This window comes from Cnephaeus nilssonii (assembly GCF_951640355.1).
Source record: "Cnephaeus nilssonii genome assembly, chromosome: 17".
In the NCBI taxonomy this organism is placed as follows: Eukaryota; Metazoa; Chordata; class Mammalia; order Chiroptera; family Vespertilionidae; genus Cnephaeus; species Cnephaeus nilssonii.
Genome location: NC_137088.1, coordinates 16,667,792 through 16,684,131, shown reverse-complemented (window position 1 = coordinate 16,684,131; position 16,340 = coordinate 16,667,792). Strand labels below are relative to the sequence as shown.

Sequence of the window (16,340 nt, the reverse complement as noted above, 5' to 3'; positions counted from 1 at the left end):
ATTTGGGAGGGACACTGACTATTTTCTTTAGATCAGCTCATTATGAGCAAAAGATAAGTATAAAAATAGATTCTCTGTCATCTAGTAAGAGAACAAAATTAAGAGCCCAGATTTCATGAAGTGACAATTCCTAGTCAAAACACAGAGAATAAGAATCTCCATACATCAATTCGGTGCCTACTAATGCTGATGAAAATGAAAACTGAGCAAGGGAGAGAAAATATCAGTGTCAATCCAGTCAAAACTATGTATGGTGCCAGGTGGGCACTGGAAATATCAGATGGGGAAAGGGAGGAAGGGAACACATTGCAAAGTATATGATTATCTAACCACTATGCTGTACACTGGAAACTAATACAAAATAATATTTAATATAAACTGTAATTTAAAATAAAATTTAATGTTTCTTTTTAAAAATTAAACAATATATCAGGAAAATAGTAGTGCAGATGGTACTCAGGTATGGTCAGCTGTGCAATGAAAATCTATAAGTGACTAAAGTTAGGGAAGCAGAGCTAAAATAATCAACATGTTTAAAAATTTTTATTTAACCATTAATTCCATGTTAATTATTGTTACTATTTTCACCTATGCAATATAGGAATTCCTAAATTTTTATTTTTATTAGCAGAGAATGATAGTCTATTATCTAACCTAAAGAAAGTCTATAAAACATTTACACAATCTAGTATAAAAAGAAAGAATAAGCCCGGCCATTGTGGCTCAGTGGTTGAGCATCGACTTATGAACCAGGAGGTCATGGTTTGATTCCTGGTCAGGGCACATGCTCGGGTTGGGGTTCAATCCCCAGTGTGGAGCGTGCAGGAGACAACAATCATCATTGATGTTTCTAGCTCTCTCTTCTCCCTTCCTCTCTGAAATCAATATAAATATATGTTGTGAAAAAGAGTAAGAGGACTTTTCATTGTAATTGTGTTCACCTGAAATAGTTCCAGAGTTATTTGTTCTACAGGAGTTTTGATTCTGCTGTATCATCACAATATGGACCTAGAAGTCCACATTTTAGGAGTACAATGTAGGCAGGATCTTATTACAACACAGCCACGTGGGACTCTAAAATAATAATTCTCACCCTTTGTTCTGCCAGAGCCCATAGAAAATGATGTTCACATACTAGCTATAGTCCTGGGGGCATACCTAGGCTTTGACATAAATCCCCTCCCTGACAATTTTTTCTAGAACATTTAGGTAATACAGGGCTGCAGCTGTTGGTTATACATAATTTCCAGCATGTTCCTTTTTATCCAATAAAGCAAAATCAGATTTTAAATAAATGAAATACTAATATGATCTGCTTGTTTTGTTTTGTTTTTAATAAATCATTCTCACATTCCAGTGCTGTACCTATCCTGGGTAACAAAGAACTAAAGTATAACCAGAGCAACAGTGTCTCCCGCCTTTTTATTCTCTGAGTTAGGCTAGAGATACAGAGGGGACAACTGGAGGGGCATGATTTGCAGATGAGGGTGGGGCTGGTACCAGTTGTTTTAGTATGGAAAAAATACAGAATTGTTTTTCTACTGGAAAATAGAAACCTACCACCTACTACCATAAGTTGTAACTCAAACGGTCATATGCATGAATGTGTTCTATATTATTAATCTCCTTTATGGGTAAACTTTAGCATTCACAGAAAACACTCACAAATGCTACACCATATTCTGTTTTAAATTAAAAGATATATATGCATCAGTGAATATTTAAAAAATTGAACAGTATAACGAACATGTAAACTGTGCTAAAAAGGTCCAGAGATCTGATCAATTTCACTGACATCAAGTCAAATCTTAATCTGACCTTTAGGAAAAGCAAGCATGTCCTTTAAGAAAAGGAATCCCTGTATGGGTCACAACAGAACTGTGAGTCGTTTACATATGTGTGTGCATGATCTGCTCCTGCTGTTAAAAAATTAATCAACAATGACTGTTTTAGCTTCACGATGATGCTGTGAACGTGCCCTATGCCAAAATAGTAGGAATAGAGGAGCACAGTCCACATGAGAGCTTTGGACATCTTAATAACAAAATCATCCTTTTTTGCATCTATGTTGACAGTGTAAATAGCCCCAAGGTCTCAATAACTGTTCCAAGTATCTTTATTAAATACGGAGAGATGGACTAATATTACAGGAAATCTATTCACATCACCTTTGTTCACTACATGTGTTAACACTACAAAAACACGTGAATTGAGGAAGTTAAAGTGAAAATAGCATTAAGCAATAATTCCAAATTAACCAAAGTAGTCAAACAAAGCTTTATACTTGAGTCATCTACTCCTACACATGTTAAAAGCACAATCACTAAACTTTTTCCTGAACTGTCCAGGTTTAGCTGACAATTTTACCATTACTGTTGTACTTTGGTCCTCTTTAATAGAAATCAGAAACTCTTCCCCCCACCCCCACAACCATTATTATACATATTTATATTTATTTTAAGAATCATAATTATTAAATTATTAAAGAAAATGTGATACAATATTGTTTTAATCAAATACAAATAATTAAAAAGAACTATCTGTATCAGAGTAAAGGAGATAGAAAAAAATGTGCTTTAGTCTCCTATATCATATAGGTCTAGAGCTTACAGAAACATGTATGTAAAACATAGCTACTATTTTTTGTTCGTAGGTATGCACTTTAAGCACCAATAGTTCAACTGGTTACTATTCCCACCAAAGCAGAAATGCAAATTTTAGAAAAACAGCCTATATTTACATCAAATAAGTGAACACAGAAAGCATTTTGATACTCTTAAATGCCAAATAATGATAGACAAAACAAGATTCCTCTGCTCTTTGTATTAAAATTACCTCCCAAGCATCATTCAGATATTTCAGGCCCAACTAAAATTCTGTGTTCACCCTTGGTGTGCTTGACATGAACTTGATCTAATAAGTACTACCATGATCTTTGAGATTGCGGAGGATCACAGCGGGGAGGCTGTGGGACTGCCACCCCGTCACTAGCTCGGCCTCCACTTCCTTAGTGTGGGCCCTGAGCATGAGGGGTGGCACTTTCAGAAGCAGGTCAAGAGGCAGCAAAGCTGAAGAAATAAAAGGGGGAAAGATAAGAAACTGTAACATACATTACATTGAATTTCAGGGAGGCATGCATGATTTCATTGCTGCCAACATTAAATTACCTGGTCTTGGTCTTGATACCACTCCCCCAGTGAAGTCCCTGAAAACAGAATTAGGGGCCATTAGAAGGACTTGTTCAACTTGGACTTGACCAACATTTACTGAAAGCCTGCACCTTGATATGGCTTAGATTATAAAAATAAATAAGGTTTTCCCCCCTAAGACACTCTCAAGAGTTCAGTAAAGAAGAAAATAAACATATCTGAACCCAGAGCAGACCTGACAACCCACTGAGCAATAGAAGAGCCTTGCCTTGCCAGAGTTGTTTATCAGCTCTAATGACTAGGAGCCTAAATCTCTTAGCACCTTGAATGATTTGCTTGTTACACTAAAATGAACATACTGATTTGTATTGAAAAGAAATATTTAATTTTTAGATATATTATTTTCCTACACTTTTTCCCTGATGTTTTAAAAAGAAACTATCTCATCCTATGAGATAAGATGATTTTTGCATTTAAAAGGACTATATCTTGCCTAAACTTTCCAGTATTATTAATGTCCCTTGTTTGCACTGCCTTAAAATTCTAGATTTTCTCACCATTCTGCAAGTTGGTCTCAGCACATTCAACCAAGGGAGCTGGCCTAAGACCCCACCAAGGACAGCCATAAATAACCTTCTTTTTTCCACTAAAATTTAGACACCATTTCTTAATAATTGGATTTTTAAAAATAAAATAAAAATCTGTGCCCTGGCAAGTTATAAGAACCAGACTTCAATTTAATGCAATCCAACAAAAATATATACAACATCAACCAAGTATGAGGCACCTAATAGTCATTTGCTGAGTAATGATGCATTCATATAGGGATTCAAATAAACATGATTGGTGATTCTGTTACCCTACCCTATTCATTTTCATCATAGAGATCTTGATACATGCATGCAACATCTACCTAAGTTATGAGGAATAACAAAATTGGCACTCATTACCTACCACCTAACTTCTAAGTACTAGAATAAAGCTAAAATCTTTACATCCAACTGTGAGTTCCTTCCCTATCCTTTTCCATTCCTCCTAACCCTCTACCAAACCAGCCCTCTCTTGATCCCATTATTTTTTCTGTCCCATTTCCAGCCCATGTTTCCAGAGCCTTAAAAAGTAAATGAATCTCGCCAGTCTTGCAGTTAATGTACCCTCCCTAGCCCTGGGATAAGGGGATGTATAAAGAAAGAAAAGGGATGGCCTTTGCCCTCAGAAAGTTCAAAGAGGGCAAAGCTCAGCCCTGGCTGGTGTGCTCAGTGGTTAGAGGGTATCCCTGCATACAGAAGGGTCATGGGTTCAATTCCCAGTCAAAGGCACATACCTGGGTTGCAGGTTTGATCCAGCCCCAGTCAGGGCACCTGAGGGAGGCAACCAATTAATGTGTCTCTCACATCAATGTTTTGCTCTCCCCACCTCACCCCTGCCCTCCTTCCCTTCCACCCTTCCACTATTTCTAAAAATCACCTCGGGTGAGGATTAACCAAAAAAAAAAAAAAAAAAAAAAAAAAAAAAAAAAAAAAAAAACGAAAAGAAAAGAAAGAAAAGAAAAGAAAAGAAAGGAGGCAAGATCCATAGCTCCTGAGATTACAAAAGGTCTTTCTGGCCACGTGTATGATACTGGATAGTTACAAATGCCCATAATCATCTTTATATGCAAAGACTAGAGTCAGGCACACACCCCTGAATACAATTATGCATTCACTGATTTATCAAAGTTGTGAACCACAAGCATCTCTGCTGCCACAAACATCCGATGTCATAAACTAGCCTGCCAACTATATCCTGTTGCCTTAGCAACAGGACGCAAGCAAGCATGGAAAAAATCTTGTTGCCTAAGCAACAGAATCTTAAAGAAAAGAGGGAGTGGGGCCTTAGGCTGTGACTTTGGCAAAGACTGTAAGTTCAAGCCAGTAGGTGAGATTTCAGTCCTATTACAGTGAGAAATATAGAATTTCTGCCAAGATAAAAATCATGCAACTATTAATTATAGGTATTTGTGGACTGGAACCTCTGTGCAGTGCACTGTGTCCTGGACAATGCAATAAAAGACCGGACGTAGTCTGTTATGTACCAACACACAGTAATAAATATCAATTGATGTTCTTAAGGTCATGACACAGTGACCAAAGCTTAGAGGATCAGGGTGTACGTGACAATGGAAGAGGCTGAAGCCCCTGTGTGCATTATCCAATTCCACTATACAGAATAATCTATTTGTAAATAGAAATAAAATTTTATGGCTTATTGAGTTAGAACTATCAATATATATACTGAGTGAGACCATAAAGCCCAGCTAGAAACTGATAAAAGTCAAGCCCATTCCCTATTCTTGTAATAAAGGAAGCAATAGTAATAAAGGAAGAAGATTTTACATCACTTAGATCAATGAAAATGATTAAAGTTGGAAATTTCAAATAAAGTCCTAATTATTGAATTTTGAATTGCTTTTCCCTGACAGACATTAACCCAGCTTTTGTCTAACTCGGTTGATATGCACAAAACATCAAACAAACATTAACAGTAAGGATGTCTATTCATATGGTTATTTGAAAGTAGATAATATTTTGTGAGAGTTCGACCATGAACAGTGAGTTCTATTTTCCCTCTTACTCCTTATCATTTCAGAGATACACACACTAAAGGATCATTTCCACAAACACTATCATCTGCTTCACCCCCTCCCAATATACACATGAAGTTCATCTCTCTCAAAGTGGGGATGGAAAGGTGCTTCAATCCCTCTGGAAAACACTTTGGCAGTTTCTTAAAAAGTTAAGCATAAACCTACCATATGCTCCAACCATGTCACTCTAGGTATTTAGCCAAGATAAAAAAAAAATACAGTCCACATCAATTCAGAAATGTTTATCTGCTTCTCCCTGGTTGATCACACTCCTCAAATCTAGACCATCCAATCATCTAATAAACAAAACCCACCAAGTATACTACTTTCCTTAATATCCCTGTTCTCTGCTTTCTAGCTGCATTTTATCTTTGCCTCCATTTCTCAGACACAGAGAAACGGTTGTCACCTCATCTTTCCCAGGCCCCCTCTCTGGCTCCAAGCCACTCGGAAACTGTCCACCATCGCTTCTCTTCCATCCTAAATCTCTCCTCTCCAGGGTCTGCTTCTCCTCAGTCCCAATCGGCCTGCAGAAGATTCTAGAAGGCCCTTTTCCATTGACATTCCCCACCAGCTAACTTTCGCAGCTCACCCCTCACTTTCTTCAATTGCTCTACACCCTCCCCCTGTCACTTCTAAAACCACCACAATCAGGCTCAGGCTTCTGTTCACACCAGCCTCCCCCAATGCCACGGAAACTGCTCTCAGGAGGGTCTGTAGCCAGGGACTTGCAGAAGGCCAAATTGAATAGTTTTGTTTTAGTCCTAAGCCCAGGAATCAACTGTTGTAGAAACTTCTAGTTATCCCAAAACAATAATTTCTTATTCCTTTTAAAAACAGAAGCCCCCACACATATTCATCCTCCCTTGCAGCTAGAAGTGGTCATATGACAAAGTTCTGGCCAATGGTATGTGAGCAGAAGGGATGAGCACAATATCTGGGTCATGTGCTTAAAAGGAAGGGGCTGTCTCCCTTTCCCTTCCCACTTCCTTCCAGCCACATGTGGGTGTGATGTGGTCCGCATTTACCATGAGGATAAAACCTATTCCCTGGAGATGTGAAAAAACAACAACAAAATATAAGGAGCCAGAGTTCCAGATGATCTCATAAAAGCACAACTGCCCTACCTCTCTGGCCCACACTTGAGCTCAAAGAAATGAACTGATTAGCTGAAGGTCACAAAGCCAGACTAAAACCAGGTCCAAGCTTAGTACTCTTCCCAGGATGCTGCTTGGTAAACTACATCAGTTCTGGGAGGGTGGGCTCTAATAGCCTCCATTTCCACATGCCCAGGGTAACTTCTAGCTATCAGGTTTCAAGTTAGCCAGCAATAACACAACCCTATGGAGTCTAAAAATATTCCTAAGAACTCAATGTGTACATACCTCATTTGGGATTGTCTTTCTCCTCCTGAAGCACTAAAACTTCTCTTTAAAATGCCTGGAACAAGAACATAAAAATAATTACATAGTTTCCCATTGCAAATCATTTATTTGTTTGGTTGATTGCTTAAAACGTGCTTCATTCTATTATCTGAGAAATTGTACATAGTATAAATACTATCTTCATTTATGAAAGCACCAGCTAAAATATAATGTTGCAAATTAATATTTACCTGACAGTTTTGTCTAGAGTCTTTTTTAATTAAGAAAAGGTGCTAAGCAAAGAAACTCCATTATTAATAGCTAACAAGGAACAATAACACATCTATGTCATAATCATCCAAAAGCTTTGCCAAGACAGCCAGCTGCAAGTTACCACATGCAAATTTAAGGGTCCAACTTTTTCTTTCCCACTAACCCTCCCGCCATTGTTACTGGAGATATACAGCACTGAATTCATCTTAAAACAGTCCGTAATTAACTGCTTCTTGAATCTGCTACACATATTTATATGCATGGATATTTTTATGGTACAATATTCATGTTTTCCCAATTACAAATCAAGACATTTTCCCTAGGCCCTACCCAGTTTGGCTCAGTGGATAGAGTGTTGGCCTGTAAACTGAAGGGTCTCGGGTTTGATTCTGGCCAAGGGCACATGCCTGGGTTGCGGGCTTGATCCCCAGTAGGGGACGTGCAGGAGGCAGCCGATCAATGATTCTCTTTCATCATTGATGTTTCTATTTCTCTGAAATCAATAAAAATATATTAAAAAATTTTTAAAGACATTTTTCCCTAGTAGGCTGAAATTTATAGGGAAAACAGAGCAGTGTTGGAAATTGGGATTATCCCGGAAAATCTGAAACATCTAGTCACTAATTTTCCAATTAAGTTTGAAAAGGGACAAAGAAGGAAGCTAAATCCCTGGGGTTCTAATTTTATCCTTAGGGAGACTATTTTATACCTTCTTTTTTGAGACAGTCAGTGGTGAGAAGTCAAACAGTCATTGGTGAGAATTATTTTCACTTATTTTAGAGAGTATTTCTATTTACCCTATTTAATATCCCATGAACTTATTCTTTTAAAAGAGTTTTTATTTTCTCTCCATTTTCTATTATAACATCTTTTCTTTCAGATTTGTTGAGTGAACTGAATCCTCCCTCTCCTTATCATCTTTAAATTTTATCTTAATATATCTATTATTTTTCTTTCCCATATCCCAGTGTGACTGTTTTCTTTACTGTTTCAAATTAAGAGTTAAATTAACATAGCAAGATGCTTAGTCACAAAGGTCTGTGTAAGGACTGGATTTATATAACATATTTTTTTCATAGTTCAAAACAATTAAATTATTTAGGTTACTTTCGTGTTTTAAGAATAATACATCCCTTTACATTAATGTAAATAACATTTTACAAAACTTAGTCTATACCAACTCTAATTTATTCTCCAAGTTTCTTTTTTTTTTTTTAATTCTCACCCGAGAATATTTTTCCCATTGATCTTTAGAGAGAGAGTGGAAGGGAGAGAGAGAGAGAGAAACATCGATATGAGAGAGACACTTTGGCTGGTTGCCTCCCACACCAGCCCCAACGGGGGCTGGAGATCTAACCTGCAACTGAGGTACGATTTGACCACTGAGGCAACAAAAAACCACAGTGCTGGTTGGTTTGGGGGCTCAGTCAGAGTGATGACACACCTGCGCTAATTAGCATTGCACCTGGGAAACAAACCACGGGGTTGTGTATGGGATGACATTTACCTGACGCCCAAACTACTACCTGCTGGAATCCACAACTGGCAAAGAACGCTTACTGAATGTAGACTCTTTCAAAGGGCTGGAACTGGAGCTGCTGGAGTTGTCTGAAATGTCCAAGTCATCGTCTAGCTCTGAGTATATATCTGCACATTAATAAAGAAGAAGCAAATGAACCCTGAAACAGAGAGGAGTCCAGAGTGCTTGCCAGCCCTTCACTAGAATTACCTTTCTCCATGTTTTCCAGGTTGAAGGTATCATCCGACAGGATTTCGTCACAGGCCCTGTCTTCTTCCCTTCCACAGGGGGCCTGGAGCCCTTCGGGGGGCAGGTCTGCACTCTCGGAAAGCTCGCTCCTCAGGCTGGCTGCCCCGCTGCTGCTGCTGCTCAGGCTCGCCTTCTCGAAGGTCTCCTGAGAGAGAAACACAACCTTTAGTAGATACTTCTGTCTTCCTTCTTCAGGTTACAAAGCTTGTTAGGACATATATTAAAATACTTAAAGTAGCATTACAAATATGTGTGCTGAAGTATCATCAGAGGCTCCAACTGTAGATTTGCCATAGAATTCATTCTCTCTCTCTCTCTCTCTCTCTCTCTCTCCATATATATGTATATATAATATTTTTTAGTAAAGGCACCATTGGACCAAAAAAAATGGATGTAGCAAGATGCTTAATCACAAAGGTCTGTGTAAGCTGGTGGGAAAAAATGTAGTACTAAGGCCCTAGATGGTGTGATTCAGTTGGCTGGGCATCGTCCCCTGCACCAAAGGGTTGCTGGTTCGATTCCCAGTCAGGACACATGTCCAAGTTGTGGCTCCATCCCCGGTGGGGGACATGCAGGAGGTAGCCCATTGATTGATGTTTCTCTCTCTCTCTCCATCTCCCTTCCTCTCTCTCTAAAAATCAATAAAAATATCAACAACAAAAATAAAGAAAATACAGTAATAAGGAACCAACGTGTATCAATTAAACTGAGAGCTCTCTTAAGTTATTTTGAAAAGATGTGCTATCACATCTCAGCACCACAGAGAATAAGTAAGTACGGCTTAGTTTCTTCAAAGTTCAAAGGTAATTAGTAGCAGACACAGCCAGGCCATGGAGGGGGTGGCGGGGGGGGGGGGGGCGTGTGTGTGTTCTTAAGAGATGAGCTACAGCAAAGGGACTTCAAACCACTTAGGACCCCAGGCCACTGCCCGGAGTCAATACTTTCCACAGAGCTTTGCTAGCCATGGGCTCCTCCAACTGCTGTGAGTGTTTTTATTACTATAGCATCCCAAGGTTACCATCTGGCCATGTGAGTCCACATTTCCCTAAACTGCAAGTATTAGAAACTGCAAGATTATATCTGACAGTTCAATAAGAATAAAGGGGAAAAGAAAGATTACTCTCATTAAATTCCTAATCCATCATCTTGGTATTGCTAATCCAAAGACAGATTTGCTAGACATAATAATACTAATAAAGATGAGGGGAAGAACAGTGTCATAATCTAAAAATATCACTTATTAAAGTTTTTCATTTTCTAAGAAAAAGACAGGGAAAGGAACCACATATGATTCAGCAGGAAAAGTACTGTTTCTTTACTCAGTTGAGTCCCAGTTCCTAAAACCTTTATTGTGTGCAACAGTTTGTGGTAAGTGTGTAAAACCTTATGCTGTTGAGCTAAACAATGCTGACCCTCTAAGGCACAGACCAGGAAGATGAAAAGACAAAGGAAGAAAGGCCATAAGAAAGGTAACTAAAAGTTGAAGAGCATGAGAGGAAAGCAAGGGGTGCATTTATTCAAAGAAAAAAACATATCCTTGTGAAGTGTGTCAGATTGCTTAGTCACAAGTCAACTCCAATGATGAGCAATGCTTGCTACAGAGACAGGTTCATGATTTTTTTCCATGATATTTATTTTCCTTGCCTGCAAAACCCACTCAGCCTCTTCCAGGCCCTCTTCCTTTTTCTGTCCTATCCCACAGATCCTTCTTCCTCCAGCTCTCCTCAACTGAGGTCACTAGAAATTTACATAGAAATACACATTCTGTTTAAGGCTTTCTTCTCCTTGTAACTTTTTTTATTCTAAATAAATCATCTCCTGCCCTATTCTAAAGTAACACCCATAGCTTCAAGGAGCAGTTTTCTAAAAACTCTGTGGTGGTAGAATTTGCAGGTAAAGACAATCCAAGACCTTATGAGTGACCGCAGTTAGAAGTAAACTTATGAAAACTTTCATGTATTTATGTCTATTAAACAAGACACACACACACACCCAAAAAAACTATCGAAGACATTTTGTGCATTGCAAACTCCAATGAGTTTGTTATGTCTTTTTCCTGAGTTTTTTCGTTTTTCCTTCCTCAAAGTTTGACTAAGATACTTGGAGATATTTCTTGCTCTGTGGAGAGTGACATGCAGTTAGTTGAAGGAGCATTTTCATTTTCTTTGTCTAGTCATCTACCCAATGTTCAATATCTTCCTGCTTTGGGGACACAGAATTCCTCAACCCTGCTTCTTGAGTGCACCCTGGTCTGCTAAGTGAGAACCTGAGATGGGAAATGCTTTGAAAACCCTTCAGCAGAGCTGAATGTGTGCTCCTCCGAGAATTTTCTCATGCCTAAGGCTCCCCATGCCAGCCTCAGTTCTGCCATGCCCCAGATCCCGATACCAAATCCAGAAGCTCCTTCTAAGGCTCAAAACTTGTCTGCAAAACCACTCAACCTCTTCCAGCCCTCTTCCTTTTTCTCTCTGATCTCTGTTTAAGGCTTTCTCCTCCTAGCAACTTTTTTATTCTAAATATATCATCTCCTGCCCTATTCAAAAGACCACAACTGTCACTTACAACCCTTTAAGGACTCTACATCCAAGATGAGTCAAAGCTATCAATGTTGAAAACAAGACAAGAGATAATTTTTTACTTAGAAAACATTTTTTTTTCTGGATTGATGTAATTAGATACTAGAATCCATATATGTGTAAAACTAGCAAAACTTCAGCAAGGGCTTTTTCTCTCTTGAGAACAGGTGTGGATAAGACACCAGAGGAACATTTTTCTTTGAACAGCTGAAAAGTAGGGAGATACTGTGAGCCCCATATATGCAATTCCAGACTTAAGGAGGTCTGACTTGCCACCAACACCCAAGAACCAGTTGGGTTGCAATTCAAGTCCTTTGCAATTGCCAAAATTGCATCCATGATTAATTGGGTGTTGGCTTAAATGTTGATAAAGGGAACTCCCATTGTGGGAAAGATGGTTCTTCAGACTCTATAAGCATGACAGGTATGATAAAGTAATGTGGAATGTGTAGCTTGTTTTGCTTTAAAACCTCTATTTCTATGATCTCTTGAAGCAGTTTTTGCTTTAAAAAATTCTATATATATTTTTTGTAGGTGCCATAAACTAAATGCCACTATAGACACACTTTCCCAATTATGATTTCCAGAGTTTTTGCTTGTGGATATTTGAGTACTCAAGTTATTATCCAACTCACTCCTTTAAGACCTGGGGGCTATTTCAGTCCCTTTTAAATTCCTGGATACCTTGCACATAGCAAATGCTCAATAAGTTGATATCAAAGGGAGAGAAGGGCTAGAAAAACAGGTGAATTCCCTTATAGGACGAGCAGGTTTTGTAACTGCTGTGTTTTCAATCTTGCCCCTTTCTGCAGGGTCCTACACTGTGACATTTCTGAGAGGTAAAGGGACTGTTTGGTGATGCGAGCTTCTCCCTTCCCTTTCCCTCTCTGCACTAGGAAAGGCTGTAAAGCTCGCCTGTCTTAGAGATGATGAGCCCAGCAATGACAACAAGCACCTGTAACCCAGCAGGCACTGGGCAAAGGCAGAGATGGTCGGGTATTTTCAGCCATAACAGTTGAGGCCATTAAGATGTTTTCAAAAGTTGCCTCAGCAAGTACATAAACCTATTAAAGCAAGTTAGGGTGGTGGGGGAAAGGTACACCTTGTGGGATGGAATTTGGCTGCTGTCATTTTTTGTACTTTCTAATGACTTAGGGATTTTCTGGGAATCAGAGAGTGAATTTAGATTTTTTTGGCTTCTGTATCTCCTAGGAATGGATGGACACATTCTGAGTATTGATATGGCAGCAAGGAGAAGACAATGGAAATTTTACAATAAAATGATCGTTGATGTGGTAGTCATCACCATTAGAGAAGCCGCTTCCTGTCACAATTGCTGATATAGACACAATTATGTTTAGCTCATTATAATGTAATGTTTATGTGTGGAGCAGATCATAATACATTTTTTGGTTGAATAGCAATTCTAACAGTAACAGGCTGGCAATGCCCAAATTAACTGTGGCAGTAGGAAAAGAATTAAGAGAGCCTAGTTTATTAAAACTAGTGCAATATTTTTAAATTGCCCAGAATGTTAGTTTTATAACAAGGGAAAGAAAAGCAAGAAATAAATATAAAGCATAACACCAGCTACATCCTGTAGAAGCTTTACTGTAGAGCCATAAAGAATGCACTATATCCGTTGTGTTCTAAATATTCATATTCTATTTGTTATATCTTTACCGCATGTCTTCCATTTATTCAGTTAATAATAGTGACCTTAAATACATGAATTTAGGGCTATCCAGTGCTTGACAGAAATTCACCAGGATGAGGTGATCTCTTTTAGGTGACAAAACAAGTTTTATGTTTTTCATGGCTGATAGCACAAAGAAAATTCAAAACAACCCAGTCAACCTAAGAACCAGAGGTCTCAGTTCGATTCCCAGTGAGGGCATATGTCCGGGTTGCGGGCTCCATTCCCAGAGTGGGTGTGCAGGAGGCAGCCAATCAATAATTCTCTCTCATCATTGATGTTTCTCTCTCTCTCTCTCTCTCTCTCTCTCTCTCTCTCCCTCCCTCCCTCCCTCCCTCCCTTCCCCTCGGACATCAATAAAAATATCTTTTTAAAAGAAAACTCAAGCCCTAACTGGTTTGGCTCAGTGGATAGAGCGTCAGCCTGCAGACTGAAGGGTCCTGGGTTCGATTCCAGTCAAGGGCATGTGCTTTGGTTGCGGGCACATCCCCCGTAGGAGGTGTGCAGGAGGCAGCTGATCGATGTTTCTCTCTCATCAATGTTTCTCTCTATCCTTCTCCCTTCCTCTCTGTAAAAAAATCAATAAATATATATTTAAAAAATAAATAAAATTAAAAAAGCAAAGAAAAGAAAACTCAAAACAGGAGACAGATTATTAACTGCATATCATTGTACATAAACTTAGTTACTGAATTTTAAAGTATTTAAAAGGTCAGCCAGTGTGGTCAGATGGCTGAAGGGGCCACATAGACTCGGCCATAGCTGAGTGGATTGTCCACTCAGCAAGGGCAATGAGAAGCTCCTTCCAGGAACGCGCCCTGGGACCCTGGCTTTGCCATCACAGAGAGGTAGGCTGATGCAGTAAGGCTGGAGTCTGGTCCCTCAATATGGAGGATGGAACTCTTTTAGTTCCAAAGTTCTTTGGAGAATGTTTAATTTCATTGATAAAATCTTGAAGCATTTCCCTTCTCCCATGCCCCACAGAGTAATATGTTCAATTTAAACCAGAAAAACTAGTGTTTAAGCCTTGAAAATAGCTAAATTTACAACTATTACACAATAAAGGAAAATGGTCTCTTCACATTTGAATATTATTTTTTTGTTTTGAACTTGTTAAAAATATTCATACAAAGCTAAACATTTCACTTTAATATAATTTATGCACATAATTATGATTACATTTATTACCACAACATTCTCTGAACTTCTTAAACCCATAAGAAGATATTAATGAACTGTCACTAACTTAAATAAAATTAGAGAATGAATTAATTATAATAATTCAGTCTAAAATCCTAGAACCAAATTTACCATGTTTGGCAATGTTTCCCTGCCACCCCATAACTAACCTGACATTCCTAATTCAAAGACAGATTTGCTAGACATAATAATAATAATAATAAAGATGAGGGTAAGAACAGTGTCATAATCTAAAAATATCACTTATTAAAAATACAGACAATATGGTCTACATCAACTACCGACCACCATTTTGTTCCAAGACTGCAGACAGATGAAAACAACTAAATGTCTATTAATATTTCCAAAAGCATTTCAAAAGAGGCCAGATAAGGCAATGCCACTTAACATGTAGAAGAAACAACGCACAAATAATTATCAAGCAGTCAAGTTTTAAGACATTCTAATTTGGATTGCTCAAAAACAAGAAATGTAATTGAAAACCAGCATAGCTAAAGGCATTAAATAGAATGAAATTAGACATGGGTGTTATCAATAGAGATGAGGTCCTCAAATTGGAACCCCACTTACTATTCCATTTTTAACACAAAATTACATAAAAAAAGGGTCTAATTCTTGTTAAACAGCATTCTTAGCACAGAATATCAAAATACCAAATTGAGACTGGCCGATGTGGCTCAGTGGTTAAGCATTGACCTATGAATCAGGAGGTCATGGTTTGATTATGGTCAGGGCACATGACTGGGTTGCAGTCTTGATCCCCAGTAGGGAGTGTGCAGGAGGCAGCCGATCAATGATTTTCTCTCCTTATTGATGTTTTTATATCTCTCTCCCTCTCCCTTCTTCTCTGAAGTCAATAAAAAATATGTATTTTTAAAAGATGTAAGATTCTAAAGAAAAGGGTTTCTTAAAAACAGCACAGAAAAGTTTTTTTTTTCTAAAGTACCAAACTAATAGACAAAGAATTAGAAATCAAGGGAAAGAATCTACATCATTTTTTTGCCTGGTCCCAATGCAATCTCCTCCTAACCAATTTCTCTGCTTCTACTTTTTGCTCTCAGGATTCTATTACTACACAGCAGCCTGCTATATCATTTGGAAAGATTATGTCACTCTCTTTCAATAAACTCACATCACTCAAGTCTATACCGTGGACTTAGAGCCTCCTCATCTCCTAGAGTCTCCCCCTGCTTCATTCCACTCCAGCCACACAGGCCTCCTTGCTCACTCCTTGAACTTGGCAGGAACACTATCACCTCATGATCTTTGTACTTGCTGATTCCTCAGCTATCAATGTTGTGCCTCCAGATATTTGCATGACTCATCCCTTTAATATATCCTGGTCTCTTCTCAGATGTCACATAAGTATAGAGGTTTTCCATGATATCTCTATTTAAAATAGCCTCTTTCCACATGAATAATCACCTTCTATTACCTTGCCTTCTTATAATTTTTGCCCATAACACTTAAATTTATTTTTATGTATCATTCGCCTTCCCCAACTATGAAGGTGGATTTCTTTGACTGTTCTGTTCACTGTTATAACATCAGACAAGAATAATTCCCAGAAGAAAGCAGATGCTCAATAAGTTTTGTTGAATAAGTGAAATATAATATTGATTTTTTCAAAGTGTTGTACAACAACGGGTAGAAATAAAAATTTCAGCACGATTTTTTTAAAGAAATTG

The 16,340-nt window shown here is 38.3% G+C and overlaps 1 protein-coding gene across 5 annotated transcripts in view; it reads right to left on the bottom strand.

Annotated features, from left to right (window-relative positions):
* Positions 1-16,340, bottom strand: part of NEK10 (NIMA related kinase 10) — a 150,829-nt gene that overhangs the window by 29,250 nt on the left and 105,239 nt on the right. For 4 of the 5 annotated variants that reach the window (XM_079794536.1, XM_079794539.1, XM_079794538.1 and 1 more), the window contains 5 exons: positions 9,142-9,325; positions 8,973-9,059; positions 7,161-7,215; positions 3,168-3,205; positions 2,928-3,068 (listed from right to left, as the gene is read on the bottom strand). In XM_079794536.1, coding sequence (XP_079650662.1) covers positions 2,928-3,068; positions 3,168-3,205; positions 7,161-7,215; positions 8,973-9,059; positions 9,142-9,325 — 505 coding nt within the window. The remainder of the gene's footprint in view (positions 1-2,927; positions 3,069-3,167; positions 3,206-7,160; positions 7,216-8,972; positions 9,060-9,141; positions 9,326-16,340) is intronic. The other variant, XM_079794540.1, reaches the window with a different exon arrangement.